Genomic DNA, 19,447 nt, shown 5'->3' with positions numbered 1-19,447 from the left:
CTGATTGGATGTTTTGCGTTTGGATACGTCGACCTCTGATTGGCTAGACGTCACAACCTGGAAGTTTTGGAAATCAACATGGAGTCGAGGGTCAGGAAATAAAACGTCCCGGCGTGTAAGGCAGCGCATTTAGTCACTATTTACTAATAAACGATGGAAGTTCGAAGCGAAAACTGAATTATATAGCACAAGTGGAAGTTTTATTTGAATAATTTTTATTTTTATTCTCGTAAAGTCATGGACAGCCCTGCTGCAAGTGGTAGTTTTGCGCCCGTCTTTAACTCGGCGCTCTCTCCTTTTCAAAACAAAATGTTCAACATGTTGGAGAAAGCCACAGAACAACTAATGTTACATAAAGACTTCCAGGCTGCCTTTCAAACATGCGACAGAGGCCTGGAGTGTCTTGTCGACCGGGGGAAAGAAGAGGACGCGAGGTGACATATCAACATTTATTTGACAGCAGCTTTTTTCACTCTTCCGTCAATTAATACTTCTTCTCAATTAGGGGCGATTTCAAGGCTGGCTTTTGTATCGTGGGGATCCAAGCTCTTGCTGAGCTGAATCAGTGGCGTGGTGTCTTGTCCTGGGTCCTTCAACGTTATCAGCATCAGGAGGAAATACCTGCTAAAATCTTGCAGATGTGGTGAGTGGGCTGCAAGTGAATCACGTTTTGTACTGTAGCGTCTTGACAATACAGCATTCCATTTAGGGCTGGGCGATATGGCCTTTTTTTAATATCTCGATATTTTCAGGTTATGTCACGATACACGATATATATCTCGATATTTTGCCTTAGCCTTGAATGAACACTTGATGCATAGAATCACAGCAGTATGATTAGATTAGATTAGATTAGATAGTACTTTATTTATTCCGTCAGGAGAGTTCCTTCATGAAAATTAAAATTTTCAGCACAAACCCATTCAAGTTTAGACAAACATTACAGGGAGACAGAACAGGATCGCTGACGGGTCTGCCGGCTTCCAGCGCCCCTTACAAAAAAGATGAGATGAAGGTAAACGGAGGGAGGTAAGGGGGGGAGAAAAAAATAGAAGATTAAAATAAAATTTAAAAAATCGGTCTTTGCCTGGGCCCTGGAGAGGAGGTGCAGACTGAGGCCAAGGGAAAAAAACAAATAAATAAAAAAAATAAAAAAAACAACTCATAACCATGGTACACATCCCTCTTCCATGTGTGTAAGAGGGAAACATCAAACATCAAAGAACACAGAGGACATTAAATACATTAAAGCAGCAGATACAAGCAGACACTTCTACATACAGCTATGGATAAAAAGTAAAATAAACATATCCACTGTGGTGGCCTCTGCGGTGTTCCACGCCATCGTCTGCTGGGGAGGAGGGAGCATGGTCAGAGACAGAAGCAGACCCAACAAAGCAACCAAGACAGCCGACTCCACTCTCGGCCAGTGTCCAGTCCGCATGGATGAGTGAGGATACGTCCAAGGTGACTGAGGTGTCCGACACCTGCTCAGCCAGTCAAGACACCGCAAAGCCTCTCCGTCCCAGCGCTCAGTGCTACCTCCGCAGCCCTGTCCCTTCATCCGCATCTCCTCCAGTACATCCAAACATACTCTGGTGTAGCAGACACCCAGCAGCTGTTCTCCATAGCCAAAAGGCTCCCGGGAGGCAGATCCAGAAGTCCACAATAAAAGCACCACAGAGGTCACGAAAGTGCCACCCCTTGTCACACAGTCCCAAAGGGTCCCGGACCAAAAGGCAAAAAAATATAATAAGACATGAAAACAACAGGGAAACACAAAAGGATGACACAAGAGCACAGAGCTCCTGCCTACAGCAGCCACTACAGCAGCGCCATCTTGGAAAAAAAAAAAAAAAGATTCTATGTGTCTACATTAAAACATTCTTGTTCAAACTACATTAATATATGCTCATTTTAGAGGCCTAATGAAATGAGATTTTCCTTTTTAAACGGGGATAGCAGGTCCATTCTATGTGTCATACTTGATCATTTCGCGATATTGCCATATTTTTGCTGAAAGGATTTAGGAGAGAACATCGGCGATAAAGTTCGCAACTTTTGGTCGCTAATAAAAAAGCCTTGCCTGTACCGGAAGTAGCGGACGATGTGCGTGTGACGTCACGGGTTGTGGAGCTCCTCACATCTTCACATTGTTTACAATCATAGCCACCAGCAGTGCGAGTGATTCTGACCGAGAAAGCGACAATTTTCCCATTAATTTGAGCGAGGATGAAAGATTTGTGGATGAGGAAAATGAGAGTGAAGGACTAGTGAAGTGAAGTGAAGTGAATTATATTTATATAGCGCTTTTTCTCAAATGACTCAAAGCGCTTTACATAGTGAAACCATATATCTAAGTTACATTCAAACCAGTGTGGGTGGCACTGGAAGCAGGTGGGTAAAGTGTCTTGCCCAAGGACACAACAGCAGTGACTAGGTTGGCAGAAGCGGGAATCGAACCTGCAACCCTCAAGTTGCTGGCACGGCCACTCTACCGACCGAGCTAAACCGCCGTAAAAAAGGAAAAAAAGGCGAGGGCAATGGGAGCGATTCAGATGTTATTAGACACATTTACTAGTATAATTCTGGAAAATCCCTTATCTGCTTAGTGTGTTACTAGTGTTTTAGTGAAATAATATGGTACCTGAAAGTCGGAGGGTTGTGGCCACGAGTGTGGCCACGAGTGTGGCGACCGCCTGTGTCTCTGAAGGAAGCCACGCAGCTGCAGTAGGACGCAAGCTCCGCTCATGTATACGGTAAGAGCCAACTTATGACAACATTTTCTCACCGAAACCTGCCGATTGACATGTGGTCGCGAACCATGTTCGCTTGACCGCTCTGTTCCATAGAAAAGCTTCACCTTCGGGAATGTAAACAAGGAAACACCGGCTGTGTTTGTGATTCTAAAGGCAGCATCAATAGACCGCTTCCCACCTACATCTTTCTACTTTGACTTCTTCATTATTAATTGAACAAATTGCAAAAGAGTCAGCAACACAGATGTCCAGAATACTGTGTAATTATGCGATTAAAGCAGACTACTTGTAGCTTAGATCGGGCTGGAATAAAAGGTCCGCTACAACCGGTGATGTCAAACGCACGCATCATCATACCGCGACGTTTTCAACAGGATACATCGCGCAAAATTTACAATTGCAATTTAGTAAACTAAAGCGGCCGTATTGGCATGTGTTGCAATGTTAGTTTATATATCAATGATGAAATATTATCAGACTGCGTGGTCGGTAGTAGTGGCTTTCAGTAGGCCTTTAAACTTTCATGCAGAGAGGGAAATCACAATAGGACTGGGTGATATGACCTTTTTTTAATATCTCGATATTTTTAGGTCATGTCACGATACACGATATATATCTCGATATTTTGCCTTAGCCTTGAATGAACACTTGATGCATATAATCACAGCAGTATGATGATTCTATGTGTCTACATTAAAACATTCTTGTTTAAAATACATTAATATATGCTCATTTTAAACTTTCATGCAGAGAGGGAAATCACAATAGGACTGGGTGATATAACCTTTTTTTAATATCTCAATATTTTTAGGTCATGTCACGATACACGATATTTATCTCGATATTTTGCCTTTGCCTTGAATGAACACTTGATGCATATAATCACAGCAGTATAATGATTCTATGTGTCTACATTAAAACATTCTTGTTCATACTGCATTTTTATATGCTCATTATAAACTTTCATGCAGAGAGGGAAATCACAACTAAGTCAACTTACCAAAACTGTATTTATTAAACAGTTATTAAGCAGTGACACAAACTTTCATGTCATTTCCAAAACAGAAAGCGCAAGATTGTCAGAGACATTTTAAAACAAGCTATGAGTGCACTTTTGTGCATGATGTCACTAAGGTGACATATCAAAACAACGCTAAATTAAAGTGCACTTTTTGTACAGAACGCCACTACAATAGTTCAAAACAAATAAAGTGCACTTTTGTGCATGATGTCACACAAGATATTTCAATAACTGTCAAATAAAAATGAGCTGCATGATTGGAAATCAAATAGTGTATGTCTTCGCTATGTGGTAGGTTCCTGCGGACGTTATCTCCTTCTGTTGTTGACTATTTTTTTCATACGGTGTTGATGTGGAAATAGTTGCCTCGGCATTTTGTCGGTGGGGCACCGAACGTAGATGTTGACATGCGGAGTTTCAAACACTCTCCATTGTACCATGAATTGATTAACGTGGACCCCGACTTAAACAAGTTGAAAAACTTATTGGGGTGTTACCATTTAGTGGTCAATTGTACGGAATATGTACTGTACTGTGCAATCTACTAATAAAAGTATCAATCAATCAATCAATCAAGCAGTTGACTTTTCAAATGATGCTACATATTAGCAGTAATGCTACTTTTTGTAGCAACGCTTTTGCCCCACACTTGACAAATTACGGTTGTCTGTCCGACATATTCCCGTGCTGTTTTTCTTGGGAATTATTTTTTCCTTCATTAGTTACTAGATTCGAACCTTCTTTTTCTCGTATTACCACTCGCACCGCACCGCTAGCACCAAAGCTAACGCTACCCATGCCGCTACCTCACTGCTCCGCGAGGGCGTATACGTATGTGACGAATGTAAGAAGGTGCACTTGTTTTAAATCTCTGTCAGAAGGAGAGACTAGAAAGAGTGGGAAATGCGTGTAGTGTAATGCCAGCAGTTAAAAGCAACTGCCTGAGAACGTATACTCGAATATCACGATTTAGTCATTTTCTATATCGCACAGAGACAAACCCGCGATATATCGAGTATATCAATGTATCGCCAAGCCCTAATTCCATTGTTGAGTTGAGTTGAGTTGAGTTTGAGTTTACTTGGAACATGAATGCATACAACATGATACACCATCATTTCCAGTTTCTCTATTCAACATGTTCGAAAAGGAGTCGGAAGAGGCAGAGCTTATTTAATCCTACCCCTTTTCATTTTTACATAGCAGTTGCTAGAACTTTTGTCCACTTTCTGTTCTCAATTTATTCACAATATACTAAATAAGTAATAACAATAAAAATCAATAAATAATAATTGGTGAAGAAAGTTATATTTCCTATGGTGAGATGAGTAAGATTATCTTGAAAATGAATGGATGGATGAAATAAATTCAGATTGTTTATCATGTTTATTCTTCTTTGTACTTTGTAAACACTTTAAGTTTGAAGAATTTCTTGAAGTGGATCATATTAGTACATTGTTTGATTTATTTGCTTAATCCATTCCATAATTTAATTCCACATACTGATATAATTGTTGTTAATTATTATTGTTAATTTTAGTATTTCTTATCTTTTTTTACCAGCGTCCTTCTCTACTCCCAAGTGGGTGAGCCGGCTATGATGCAAGAGACCACACGAGCGTGGTTACACTGCCCGTCCAACCGCAGCGTCTCAGGCTTTGGCCCGGTGGCCGAGCTCTACCTCCTGCGTGTCCTTTTGCCTCTCGGATGCACGGACCTGGCTCGAGAGTTTGTCGTCGGTGAGGTGGGAAGCGTCACGTTCACTGAAGAGCAAAAACGGACAGCGCTGGAAATCATAGAAGAAGAAATTGAACGTCAGAAACATGAGCCTGCTGTCAATGTAGATAGTAGTGGTTGTGACGTGCCCACGACAGAAGGTGAGGAATCAAGTTGAAAGATGGAACCTCAATCTACCAATTGGTTCTTGAACGAGGTTCGTAAAATAGAAAAGTTTGTCTATTTAATTTAATTTCTCCATAAGTAACAATGTAAACATGAATAAGTTTCAACCTCGACATAAGTCCATATATTAGTAAAGGTTTGTACACAATATGAAGCGCAATACAGTACTGTATATCAAACAAACATAACTAGTGGGTGATGGCTCAACTCTCTATTTAATACCAAGACCAAAATAACAGCGAAACTGTCTTCATGCACACACACACTTCGTCACTAGCCCTGTGGCGAACTCACAGTTTGAAATCTCAAAACTCCTTAATTTTAACAGCCATGTCGCTACAATGACTCAGAATGAAAAATAAAAGCCACTTTACCATTTCGGGTAATTTTCTTGCTACACAGCCTAAGAAAGGGGATTGGGATGGACAAGGCTGTGGATATTTCCTGACTGTTTCTAAGCACACTGGAGCTGGGTCTCAATTCAGGGGCTGCATCCTTCCAAGGACCCAGCCCAAAGTGTGGGTCCTGGCCAGAGTCCTTCAGCAGCAGCTGGAGCGATATGAATTGGAACTTTCTAGCCTATGGGACACTTCCTGGTTACGTCTGTTGTCCTGACCCTTACACGGGCTGCAAACTAAAGAAAATAATGTTTTGTGTTCTCTTGGTCCTTTACCTTATTTTAAAGGACGCCGTCGTTAGAGCCGAAGGATTTTGGAGATGGTTGTCATGGCGATGTCATGTGTTGACAAGCATTCTAAAGCTGTTATTCCTAATTATTAGTTGATGATGGATTTATGTTTATGCTTATGAATTCTTGTTGAAGTTGGACATGCAACTTTAAAAACATGCAGACAATCCAGAAGATGTCCTAGAAAAATTGCTCACGGTCCATCCATACAGCAACAACACCCAACCTTAATTCAGTAGTTACTTTATGTGATTCTAAGCGATTTAAATTGCTTGATTTATAGCCAGTAATAGTAAATATTGGGATAGCGTGATATTTTATCATGGCCCTGCGATGAGGTGGCGACTTGTCCAGGGTGTACCCCGCCTTCCGCCCGATTGTAGCTGAGATAGGCGCCAGCGCCCCCCGCGACCCCTAAAGGGAATAAGCGGTAGAAAAATGGATGGATGGATGGATCATATTTTATCATATAATTTTTTGCAATGAAGGCAGAGCAAATGAATCACACCAACATCAGTCTCAGCACTTGAGGTTTTAAATTTATATAATTTACAAAACTGATGATCATTTAATCACTACTTTGTTTTTAAATGATCATCCAAACTGATATGTACGTACGTGTTTTGTGTCATTTATGTTTGCTCTGTTGTTTTTCATTATTCTGCAGAGCAAAAAAAACAACAGAAAAGTTAAAAACAAGATCACAGTAATCATTGATAGAAGTAAACATTTTCAATTAACATGCAAATGTACATAAAAAACTGCAATAACTAATATCGGTACATTGATGTACGCATTTACAATACTTCATTATTTCGGCCACACATTTATAGAAAGTAATTACTTTATTATAATTTAAACCCAACATGAGACTAGACAATTTGTTTGATTTATGCAAATGTTTGTTTAATAAACATTATGCTCTTTTAAACTGCTCAACACAAAATGGTCAAATAGGCACCAACAACACTTTTTTACACACAGAAAACTTTCGTTAACTCGTCCTTTCCACGTTAACTTTGTCAGCTTTACTTTATAGTCATGTTCGTTTAAAGAACGGCATTACTGAGTGTTGTCTTGCTTTTTCACAGGTTCCTTTCTCCACAGACTGGAAGCCATGTTGAGACTTTCCTACAGGAGATTGATGTCTGGCTCCTTCTCTTTCCATAAACTTTTCTTGGCTGCTCTTCTTCTCTACATGCTGTTTTTACGCTTGGATCCAGGTGGGTTTCCTTGCTCCTCACTATAGGGATGGGTACTTTTCACGTTTGAATTAATATGGTACTAATTCCTGGTACCTTAGAATTGTTACCAGTAGCAATTTTCAGCACTTTTCTGTTTTCATGCAGTAATACATTTTCATTTGTTTAATAATAAATTAAAAAAAAAAATGTAACATTTAACATTGCGCTGATAATAACTGTGATGTCCAGTTCTTATATCTTTTTTTTTTGTACAATTCCAGCTCTCATTTTAAGGTATGCATTTATTTCAGTTTGACCTAGGTTTGTTGCCGGTAAGTTGAATGCGCCAATTTTGTCTTTTGAGTCCTACAAAGTGTTTCGTCTGTAAGTATTGTACTTATTACACACAGCAGCTGATTGTAACGTGCATCTTAAGCTATGTTCACACCGCAGGTTAATTAAGATTTTTTTTTTGCCCATATATGACTTGTATCTGATTTTTTTTCATCTCAATGCGAACAGTACAATTCCGATTTTTTTAAAACCTGACCCATTGATTACCAAATTTGGAGGCTTTGAAATTGCCATGTAAAACCGCTAATGCTAACCAATTGCTTGTACATGGCATATCCATCAATCCATCCATCATCTTCCGCTTATCCGAGGTCGGGTCGCGGGGGCAACAGCCTAAGCAGGGAAACCCAGACTTCCCTCTCCCCAGCCACTTCGTCTAGCTCTTCCCGGGGGATCCCGAGGCGTTCCCAGGCCAGCCGGGAGACATAGTCTTCCCAACGTGTCCTGGGTCTTCCCCGTGGCCTCCTACCGGTTGGACGTGCCCTAAACACCTCCCTAGGGAGGCGTTCGGGTGGCATCCTGACCAGATGCCCGAACCACCTCATCTGGCTCCTCTCGATGTGAAGGAGCAGCGGCTTTACTTTGAGTTCCTCCCGGATGGCAGAGCTTCTCACCCTATCTCTAAGGGAGAGACCCGCCACACGGCGGAGGAAACTAATTTCGGCCGCTTGTACCCGTGATCTTATCCTTTCGGTCATGACCCAAAGCTCATGACCATAGGTGAGGATGGGAACGTAGATCGACCGGTAAATTGAGAGCTTTGCCTTCCGGCTCAGCTCCTTCTTCACCCCAACGGACCGGTACAACGTCCGCATTACTGAAGACGCCGCACCGATCCGCCTGTCGATCTCACGATCCACTCTTCCCTCACTCGTGAACAAGACTCCTAGGTACTTGAACTCCTCCACTTGGGGCAGGGTCTCCTCCCCAACCCGGAGATGGCACTCCACCCTTTTCCGGGCGAGAACCATGGACTCGGACTTGGAGGTGCTGATTCTCATTCCGGTCGCTTCACACTCTGCTGCGAACCGATCCAGCGCCCCAAATTAGCGTCGAGCTAGCCCCTTACTTTTCAGCGGTTTCTCTCAGTCATTTGTTGGCTTGGAAAATTGCAAGATTATTTAGAGGCAGTCAAATACGCCTGTTTGCCCGCCAAGTGCTTGAATGGGTTCCGAGCCTGCTACTGGCCGTGATGATGCATGCAAAGGTATCAAAATATGGTACTGTTAATTTTTCAAAAATGATACAGATGGAATTCAGACTGCACCTATAAAAGTGCCGAATTCGGTACCCATCCCTATTATTTACATTTCAAAACTCTCTGTTAACGTCGGCATTAAACTCTTTCCATTGTTTTCAGCTCTTCCCTCATCCTTCATGTGGATTTCCAAACTTCATCAGCTGCTCAGAGAGTTGTGGAAAGCCACAGCGTCCTTGTATTATCAGCAGAGAGCTACAAAAGACTGACTTGCTGTTTCTTCTCGGGCAGTACGCGCCAACCTAATTCTTTAACTTATGAAAAGAATATTAAAATGAAGAATGGTAATGCAATATCTGTAATATCATCTTTTTATCTGGACACTGTTCGGCTTTAAATTCCAAGCCTTCCTTAAAAACAGCCAATTTTTATTTTCTCGTCGCAAAAACAACACAACTTCCATTTCAAGCAAACTTGCCCTCCAGTTGCTTTAAAAGACCCTTAGCGTCCAGATGACGTAAAATTTCACTAAAAAGTTCTAATCATGTATTTTTTGCTCTTGAAAATGAATCCGTCCATCCATCCATCCATTTTCTACCGCTTATTCCCTTTGGGGTCTCAGGGGCGCTGGTGCCTATCTCAGCTACAATCGGGCGGAAGGCGGTGTACACCCTGGACAAGTCGCCACCTCATCGCAGTTGAAAATGAATCTCCCAGTCATTTCTCATAATATCACTTTGTTGTTAATTAAAGTATAGCTAACTAACTGTTCTTGGAACGCCCCCTTTTCATTGCCAGACTTGATATGCCGCCCCCTCTCGGTGGGACATCATCTGCAGAACTAAAGCCCATTTTTACTACAGAGACAATGTGGTTAAAGGCATGTGAAATTATTCTTTTGATCACTTTTTTGCATCTTTTTGTGGCTCCGTTCCATAATTACATCAAAACTGATACGGTTAACATTATGGGGAAACATATGACTTTCCTTCCTACTCTTCTTTAGACACCATAGCCTGTGTTTCCTCATGCTCTTTCAGCATTTCCTCAAACAGCAAAGGACGCAAAATAAAATACTAGCGGCATGCCGTATTTTTCTTAAATTTTTTAGGTCTGCGCTTCGATCTCTGTTTTTCCGCAGGTTCCGACTCAGTCTTTCTTCCCTGGAGGATGCTCCTGATTTTCATGATGTTATTTAGCTTGAGAATTATATTTTTTTCCCATCCAAATTCCGACCAAAACCATTCTTTGAAGTTCGAATCAATAAAATGATTGCTGCAAATTACAATTCTCTCACTTGGTCTGTCCCATTTTGTGCGAGTCGCTTTGACTGAAGAGGTCCATACCTTTGTCACATTCCCAAATGTATGCAGGCTGACCCATGTTTTTAGTTTTATTGCCACACCCTGCAAGAATGCACTTGGGAGACATATTTGATAATTGTGTCAAATACTTTGCGAAAATATTGTGATTCAGGATGAAGATGCTATACCTAAATACCAGACAATATGAAATTGCCTCCAGTATTCTGACTTCAGCATACCCAATTTTAGCTCCAAAATGTACTGACATCTGTTAGAACACAAGCCTAAAATTACTACTGTCTATTTTGGGGGGAATTGTACTTTACATTTTAATGTCTAAAACCATGATATGAGTGACAATGTTGTTAATACAAGTGGGGCCCTTTAAGCAACTATTCAATAATAATCTTACATTTTTGAAAAAAAAAGCTTTACAGTTGGCCTTCACCGTGTTAAATATCCTCTCACTTGTTGCTGTCTTGTTTGTGACATTCCTAGACAGCAGCAGCAGCAAGCCAAAGCAGATGCGGCGTGGCGCTCCAGAGAGGAGGGGGTAGAGCGATGGAGAAAAGGTTAGCAGCAAAAAAAAAAAAGTGTTTTCAGCACTCTTCCAAAGATTGAAATCTAGCAGCAGTGTCATGTTTACTGGAGACCTTTAGGTGGTGTTGCAGACTTACTGGTGTTGCTTTTCTCTATCTGGGAGGGAGAATTCCTTCCATGGCATTCACTTCCCCGACATGGCTGACTTGTGTGATGAACAATACACTGCAGAACAATGCAAACATCTGCATTATTTGTAGTCTCATGGCAACATAGGGGAACAATTATATTACCTGCAGCCCCTTTTGGCACGCCGACGTTCCCTGGGGGCTTGCCAAACGTGGAGGTGGTTGGTGGGCGGGGGGAGTGTGTGAATTGGTTCCTGCGTGCTGCGCCTCTTCTGACAGAATGGAACACGTCTGCACGCAGCCACAGGCGGCGAGATGACTCAACGCGTGGCCTGCCGCCGCCGCCTGTATTGTGTATCTGGGTGGGGGGGCTCTCAAGGCCACATGTATACATCGTGTCGCCTTCAAGTTATGACATGCAAATTTAAAAAGATAAACTTGCTTGCAATTCCTAGTAATTCAGATGCAGGGCGATGCGTTTATCAACTTTAGATGCCAAAGAATAGAGTCACACCAGTGGGATTGGACACTTTTGTTCTTGCATTGCTGCATTTTTTTTAACGATATTCTGACAAAAATGTTTAAATGATCATTAGTTGATTAAAGTGAAGAGCGTGCCTCCCAGCATTAATACCACTAATAGTGTAATTGTCTTAATACAAGCAATTTACAATGTGCAGAATACAGTTTGAGTATCAAATGCCAAAAGTTAATCACTTGATTAATATTCAAACAATATCAATTATTTTCACAACCTAATATTGTAATATATATATACATATTCATCTTCTTCCGCTTATCAGAGGTCGAATAACTGGGGCAGCAGTCTAAGCAGCCCAGAAGCCCAGACTTCCCTCTCCCCAGCCACTTCGTCCAGCTCTTCCCAGGGAATCCCGAGGCGTTCCCAGGCCAGCCGGGAGACATAGTTTTCCCAAGGTGTCCTGGGTCTTCCCTGTTGCCTCATACCGGTCGGACGTGCCCTAAACACCTCCCTAGGGAGGCGTTCGGGTGGCATTCTGACCAGATGCCCGAACCACCTCATCTGGCTCCTCTCGATGTGAAGGAGCAGCGGCTTTACGTTGAGCTCCTCCCGGATGGCAGAGCTTCTCACCCTATGTCTAAGGGAGAGCCCCGCCACACGGTGGAGGAAACTCATTTCGGCCGCTTGTACCCGTGATCTTATCCTTTCGGTCATAACCCAAAGTTCATGACCATAGGTAAGGATGGGAACGTAGATCGACCGGTAAATTAAGAGCTTTTCCTTCCGGCTCAGCTCCTTCTTCACAACGGACCGATACAGCGTCCGGATTACTGAAGACGCTGCACCGATCCGCCTCTCTCTCTCTCTCTCTCTCTCTCTCTCTCTCTCTCTCTCTCTCTCTCTCTCTCTCTCTCTCTCTCTCTCTCTCTCTCTCTCTCTCTCTCTCTCTCTCTCTCTCTCTCTCTATATATATGTGTAGGTGTGGGAAAAATCACAAGACTACTTCATCTCTACAGAACTGTTTCATGAGGTGTTCCCTCAATCATCAGGAAAAAAAAAATCTCCTGATGATTGAGGGAACACCTCATGAAACAGTTCTGTAGAGATGAAGTAGTCTTGTGATTTTTCCCACACCTACATATTGCGCTCTACCACGGTATCGAGCACTATTCTCTGGATAATCCAATCAAGACATATATATATATATATATATATATATATATATATATATTTGATTTGCGTGTCTTAATGAAATTAAACAATGGATGTCCGCTAACTTTTTGCAACTCAACGCCAAAAAAACGGAAATGCTGATTATCGGTCCTGCTAGACACCGTACTCTATTTAATAATACAACTCTAACATTTGACAACCAAACAATTAAACAAGGCGACACGGTAAAGAATCTGGGTGTTATCTTCGACCCAACTCTCTCCTTTGAGGCACACATTAAAAGCGTTACTAAAACGGGATCTTCAGCTCTCGCTGGATCGGTTCGCAGCCGAGTGTGAAGCGACCGGAATGAGAATCAGCACCTCCAAGTCCGAGTCCATGGTTCTCGCCCGGAAAAGGGTGGAGTGCCATCTCCGGGTTGGGGAGGAGACCCTGCCCCAAGTGGAGGAGTTCAAGTACCTAGGAGTCTTGTTCACGAGTGAGGGAAGAGTGGATCGTGAGATCGACAGGCGGATCGGTGCGGCGTCTTCAGTAATGCGGACGTTGTACCGATCCGTTGTGGTGAAGAAGGAGCTGAGCCGGAAGGCAAAGCTCTCAATTTACCGGTCGATCTACGTTCCCATCCTCACCTATGGTCATGAGCTTTGGGTCATGACCGAAAGGATAAGATCACGGGTACAAGCGGCCGAAATGAGTTTCCTCCGCCGTGTGGCGGGGCTCTCCCTTAGAGATAGGGTGAGAAGCTCTGCCATCCGGGAGGAACTCAAAGTAAAGCCACTGCTCCTCCACATCGAGAGGAGCCAGATGAGTTGGTTCGGGCATCTGGTCAGGATGCCATCCGAACGCCTCCCTAGGAAGGTGTTTAGGGCACGTCCAACCGGTAGGAGGCCACGGGGAAGACCCAGGACACGTTGGGAAGACTATGTCTCCCGGCTGGCCTGGGAACGCCTCGGGATCCCCCGGGAAGAGCTAGACGAAGTGGCTGGGGAGAGGGAAGTCTGGGTTTCCCTGCTTAGGCTGTTGCCCCCGCGACCCGACCTCGGATAAGCGGAAGATGATGGATGGATGGATGGATAAAACGGCCTTCTTTCATCTCCGTAATATCGCTAAAATTCGCTCCATTCTGTCCACTAAAGACGCTGAGATCATTATCCATGCTTTGTTACGTCTCTCCTCGACTACTGTAACGTATTATTTTCGGGTCTCCCCATGTCTAGCATTAAAAGATTACAGTTGGTACAAAATGCGGCTGCTAGACTTTTGACAAGAACAAGAAAGTTTGATCACATTACGCCTGTACTGTATATACCTTTATATACATATATACATACATATATACCTGTACTGGCTCACCTGCACTGGCTTCCTGTGCACTTAAGATGTGACTTTAAGGTTTTACTACTTACGTATAAAATACTACACGGTCTAGCTCCATCCTATCTTGCCGATTGTATTGTACCATATGTCCCGGCAAGAAATCTGCGTTCAAAGGACTCCGGCTTATTAGTGATTCCCAAAGCCCAAAAAAAGTCTGCGGGCTATAGAGCTTTTTCCGTTCGGGCTCCAGTACTCTGGAATGCCCTCCCGGTAACAGTTCGAGATGCCACCTCAGTAGAAGCATTTAAGTCTCACCTTAAAACTCATTTGTATACTCTAGCCTTTAAATAGACTCCCTTTTTAGACCAGTTGATCTGCCGTTTCTTTTCTTTTTCTTCTATGTCCCACTCTCCCTTGTGGAAGGGGTCCGGTCCGATCCGGTGGCCATGTACTGCTTGCCTGTGTATCGGCTGGGGACATCTCTGCGCTGCTGATCCGCCTCCGCTTGGGATGGTTTCCTGCTGGCTCCGCTGTGAACGGGACTCTCGCTGCTGTGTTGGATCCGCTTTGGACTGGACTCTCGCGACTGTGTTGGATCCATTGTGGATTGATCTTTCACAGTATCATGTTAGACCCGCTCGACATCCATTGCTTTCCTCCTCTCCAAGGTTCTCATAGTCATCATTGTCACCGACGTCCCACTGGGTCATTATTGTCACCGACGTCCCACTGGGTGTGAGTTTTCCTTGCCCTTATGTGGGCCTACCGAGGATGTCGTGGTGGTTTGTGCAGCCCTTTGAGACACTAGTGATTTAGGGCTATATAAGTAATTATTGATTGATTGATTGATTGATTGATTACTCCTAACCCATTGGGATCAATATGATGTCAGTCCATCTTTTGCAGCTTATACACTTTGAACTGTTCTGGGAAGGCTGTCCACAAGGTTGCGTAGTGTGTTCATAGGAGTTTTCGACTATTCTTCCAAAAGCGCATCGGTGAGGTCACACACTTATGCTGGTCGAGAAGGGCTGGGTCTAAGTCTCCGTTGTAATTCATCCCAAAGGTGTTCTATCTGGTTCAGGCTCAGGACTTTGGGCAGGCCAGTCAAGTATATCCACACCAGACTCTGTCATCCATGTCTTTATGAACCTTGCTTTGTGCACTGGTGCACAGTCCTGTTGGAAGAGGAAGGGGCCATCTCCAAACTGTTCCCACAAGGTTGGGAGCATGGAATTGTCCAAAATGTTTTGGTATCCTGGAGCATTCAAAGTTCATTTCACTGGAACCAAGGAGCCAAGCCCAACTCCAAAAAACAACCGCACACCATAATTCCTCCTCCGCCAAATTTGTCATTCGGCACAATGCAGTCTGAAATGTTCTCCTGGCATCCTCCAAACCCGGACTCGTCCATCAGATTGCCAGATGGAAAAGCGTGATTCATCACTCCAGAGAATGTATCTCTACTGTTCTAGACACCACTGCATCCGACGCTTTGCATTGGACTTGGTGATGTATGTCTTCAATGCAGCTGCTCAGCCATGGAAACCCATTCAATGAAGTTCTCTACATACTGTACGTGGGCTAATTGGAATGTCACATGAAGTTTGGAGCTTTGTAGCAACTCTCTGTGCAGAAAGTCGGCGACCTCTTTGCACTATGTGCTTCAGCATCCGTGTATATATATGTGTATATATATATATATATATATATGTATATATATATATATGTATATATATATGTATATATATATATATGTATGTATGTATGTACACATAAGTATAGTATAATTAAAAATAACAAAATAATAATCATCAAACATTTTGATGAATTTGTAACATTCACAGCTGCTGATATTATAACTGCTAGACAGGTGACCCCCCCCCCCCGCCTGGCCAAGGTGCTTGTGTCATTGGTGCGATTGCCACTATAAATGAGTCAAGATACAATGGCCAACGCATGTGTGAAGTCTGGTGGAAAGTGTTGATGCGTGTTTAGTTTGTTACTAGGCGAGTATTGGAGAAAATTACATTTTTTTTGGCTTTTGGAGATCTTTGGTCTCCCTCGCTCTCCCGCGTCTCCCCTCGCTCTTGCGGCTGAGAGCCACTGAGAATTCCAGACATTTCACTCGCGTCATCAATAATGTTTTTGCCGCATGGGAAAATAAGTATTTTTATTTTTGTGTGTTGTTTGTGTTTTGAGGCTTTTTGATTTATCCCAAGCCTCCAAGCATTTAATGAAGTGATTGATAGGTGGCTGAACCTATTAGATAAGTTCCACTTGTCAAAACATGAGGTTATGCTTTTTAGCTATGCTTTAGCGTCCCCCTCCATCTGGGTTATTTAGTGACATGGATGTACGGAATAATGTGATCTGTGTCTTAAATTCCACAACCCTAAAAAGGAACAAATTGATGCTTTGTCTGCAGAAGGTTTTTCCCACTGTGAAACAAGCACCTCATCTCCGAGCTGTCCAGCAAATCTCTGCTATCCCACGGTTACATAATGAGCTTTCAAGTCGGAAATGGTTCTGTTTTTCTCTCAACACGCGCCTAGTGACCATGGCGATGTCTGTTTTTTTCTTTATACTTTCCATTTCATTTTCATAGACAAGCACTATCAAAAGTTATATCGGTTGACTTTCACGGTGCTTGCGTATGATCTTGGTGAGACTCATTTACATGGCGTGAGGGAATTTTAGCCATCATTTTAGCTGACGTGTGCCACGATTATTAATAAAGCAAGCCGACTTAAAAGAAAAACTGAAAAAACCTGGCAGCTCAGTCGCCAGAATTTTACTGTAAAATCAATCGTGGTAAAGTTTTTCTATTTACAGCAATGCATTGTAAAAACAGCAACCTTAGCTGTTACGGTAAAAAAATGGCATCTCAGTTGCCACAATTTTACTGTAAGGATAAAAGTCGTACTGTTTTCACATTCACACCATGTAAAAACGGTTTGTAGATTTTACGGTAATAAAAAATGGCAGCTCAGTCGCCAAGATTTTACAATAACGCACTGGAAAAACAACTGTAGATTTACGGTATAAAAATCTGGCAGCTCACTTGCCAGAATTTTGCTGGAAAAATACAAGTGGGATTTTTTTCCATGTCCAGTAATGCACTGTAAAAATAACTGTAGATTTTATGAGAATAAAAAGCCAATAGTCAAAAGAATGTTATTGTAAAAATTAAAGTGGTACCAGTTTTTCCATTTACAGTAATTCACTGTAAAAACAACCATGGATTTTACGCCTCCCGAAAATGTCAGCTAAATTGCCAGAATTTTACTGTAGATATAAAAGTAGTAAAGCTTTTACATTTACAGTAATGCACTGACAAAACAACCATCAAATAAAAGTGATACAATTTGTCCATGTACAGTAATGCACTGTAAAAAAAAAAAAAAGGTTGTAGTTTTTATGCTGAAAGAATAAAAGTGGGACTGTTTTTCCAGTTACAGTAATGCACTGTAAAACAATAAGAGATTTTTACAGTATGGTTGTCCCATTACCAATACTTTAGTACAGGTATACATTTTGATACTTTTGAAAATAAGGGAGACCACAGATAAATGGTAAATGGGTTATACTTATATAGTGCCTTACATTAAACATATGTTTCATAATACACTCAAAGAATGATTTTAGAAGATTAAAATAAAAATTGGCGTTAAACACACTTAGCTTTTGTTATTGCACACAAATAATAATTTTTGGGGTTGTGCTGAAAATTTTAATCCTTACCCCCCCGGGATTAATAAAGTATTTCTGATTCTGATTTTTATTAAATGTATTGCCTGCCATAATCTAGGATTCATATAGAATAGAATATCAGAATTTTTATATCAGAATTGTTAAATGCTCCATGATCGTGGCTGCCACTTTTGGTGTGTGCATTAAGAAAATTAAATGATTAGTAAATTCTGGTACTTAAAATAATACTATGGCGACAATTCCACAGAAAAGACATGTAGCCGGTAAAACACATATTGCTAAAGATAAAACACAAATTGTAGGAATTTGCGACAAAATTTAGTCATTTAATGTGCATTAGTTTACCTTATGTGGGCGGTTTGGACTGCGCAAATAATTGGCAACAAGCCAACCAGCTGTATGTGTACAACAGGGGTGCTCCCTGCTGCTCTTCAAACTCCCTGTGCAGATGCAAATGCTTGTTGTTTAAATGTTTAACTAAGTTTGAAGCAAAGATGGTAATAATTTGTCAGTTGCCACCATTGACGAGTCATGTTTTAAAGCACCGTTTTGTAGCTCTGTGTGTCCGTGTTTAAAGTGTCACATTTATCTGAAGTTTAGAAGCCCAAATACATTCATATTGCGCTTCACGCACACTCTTTATCAACCAGGAGAACTCCTCATGTTTTGTCATTTCCCTTTCCACATGGTTTCTGCTTGTATGCGCTCTGTGTGTGTGCGTGCTGACACACTCACAATCATGCGCTCTGTACGGCAGCATGCGGGTGGAAAAAAAAGTACCGGTATTTGTACAGGCAGTATAATTTTTGATCCATACAATGCGTACAGCCCTAATTTACGGTAAAAAGAAAAGGCAGCTTAATTGCCAGAATAAAAAAAAAAAATCACAGTTTTTCATTTTACAGTAATTTGTTGTAAAAACTACAGAAAAAACAAACAAACTGGCAGCTCAGTCATCGGAATTTTACCGGAAAAATATACAAACATTTTTGTACAGTGCAGTTGGCACAGTGTTTGACGTCAGGTTGAAAAAAAGCGCTGAGCAGGCAGTTAGCGGCTCTCCAGCCTTGAAGAACTAGTCCAAAAGCTTTCTCCCCCCCACCCCCACACTTGGATAATTCTATTCATGACATATAAAGTGCCTAGCCCTTGTCGTTACTCTTCAGTCCGCACCTTATCTGCTGCTTATCATCATGTTGCGGATGAGCGGCAGGCGTTTGAAGCCAGCAGACCGCTCAGGTTCCTGGGAAAGGACTTCTCCACTTCCTGTCACTGCTGCCATCTTTAATACCTTCCTGCGGTGGGAAACATGTTTTGTCATAAAAGCCATTATAAAAATCAAAACAAACATCATCTGGTTGCAACTTGTCGGCAGGGCCGACTCATCTGAACACGATCGTAACGCTTCTTTAATAAATTCCCCTGGCGTGCCTTCAATTCAAATCTCAGTTTATGGAGGAATGAACGGTATTGCACCTCCAGGCCAAACTGTGCCTTTCTCCTTCCAGCAGTGGCCGATTATCTCGCAGCAGAACTGTCGCTCATGTTTTAGGGGCGGAATGGCGTAGTGGGTAGAGCGGCCGGCCAGAAACCTGAGGGTTGCAGGTTTGCTTCCCACCTATTGACATCCCAAAAATCGCTGCCGTTGTGTCCTTGGGCAGGACTCTTCACCCTTTGCCCCCGG

At 42.2% G+C, this 19,447-nt stretch overlaps 1 protein-coding gene and 1 long non-coding RNA gene across 4 annotated transcripts in view; one reads left to right on the top strand and one right to left on the bottom strand.

Annotated features, from left to right (window-relative positions):
* Nucleotides 1–42: 42 nt before the first annotated feature.
* The window catches only part of pex26 (peroxisomal biogenesis factor 26), an 89,750-nt gene continuing 70,345 nt past the window's right edge, over nucleotides 43–19,447 (top strand). The window contains exons 1-5 of one of the 2 annotated variants that reach the window (XM_061911962.1): nucleotides 43–434; nucleotides 506–643; nucleotides 5,344–5,657; nucleotides 7,462–7,593; nucleotides 10,909–10,982. In XM_061911962.1, coding sequence (XP_061767946.1) covers nucleotides 238–434; nucleotides 506–643; nucleotides 5,344–5,657; nucleotides 7,462–7,593; nucleotides 10,909–10,967 — 840 coding nt within the window. In that variant the 5' untranslated portion in view covers nucleotides 43–237 and the 3' untranslated portion in view covers nucleotides 10,968–10,982. Of the gene's footprint in view, nucleotides 435–505; nucleotides 644–5,343; nucleotides 5,658–7,461; nucleotides 7,594–9,268; nucleotides 10,400–10,908; nucleotides 10,983–19,447 lie in introns of those variants that run through there. The other variant, XM_061911961.1, reaches the window with a different exon arrangement.
* On the bottom strand, nucleotides 8,191–19,116 carry LOC133559973 (uncharacterized). Of its 2 annotated transcripts, none has more exons than XR_009808360.1 (4): nucleotides 18,937–19,116; nucleotides 11,244–11,480; nucleotides 11,088–11,175; nucleotides 8,191–10,947 (listed from the first exon to the last, which is right to left on the bottom strand). It is a non-coding gene; the product is annotated as an uncharacterized LOC133559973 (long non-coding RNA). The 2 variants fall into 2 exon arrangements; XR_009808361.1 differs by lacking the exon at nucleotides 18,937–19,116 and adding an exon at nucleotides 11,857–12,187.

Source organism: Nerophis ophidion, linkage group LG10, assembly GCF_033978795.1.
Source record: "Nerophis ophidion isolate RoL-2023_Sa linkage group LG10, RoL_Noph_v1.0, whole genome shotgun sequence".
Lineage (NCBI taxonomy): Eukaryota > Metazoa > Chordata > Actinopteri > Syngnathiformes > Syngnathidae > Nerophis > Nerophis ophidion.
Note: the sequence above shows the minus strand (reverse complement) of the source record. Positions and strands in the feature narration are given on the sequence as shown.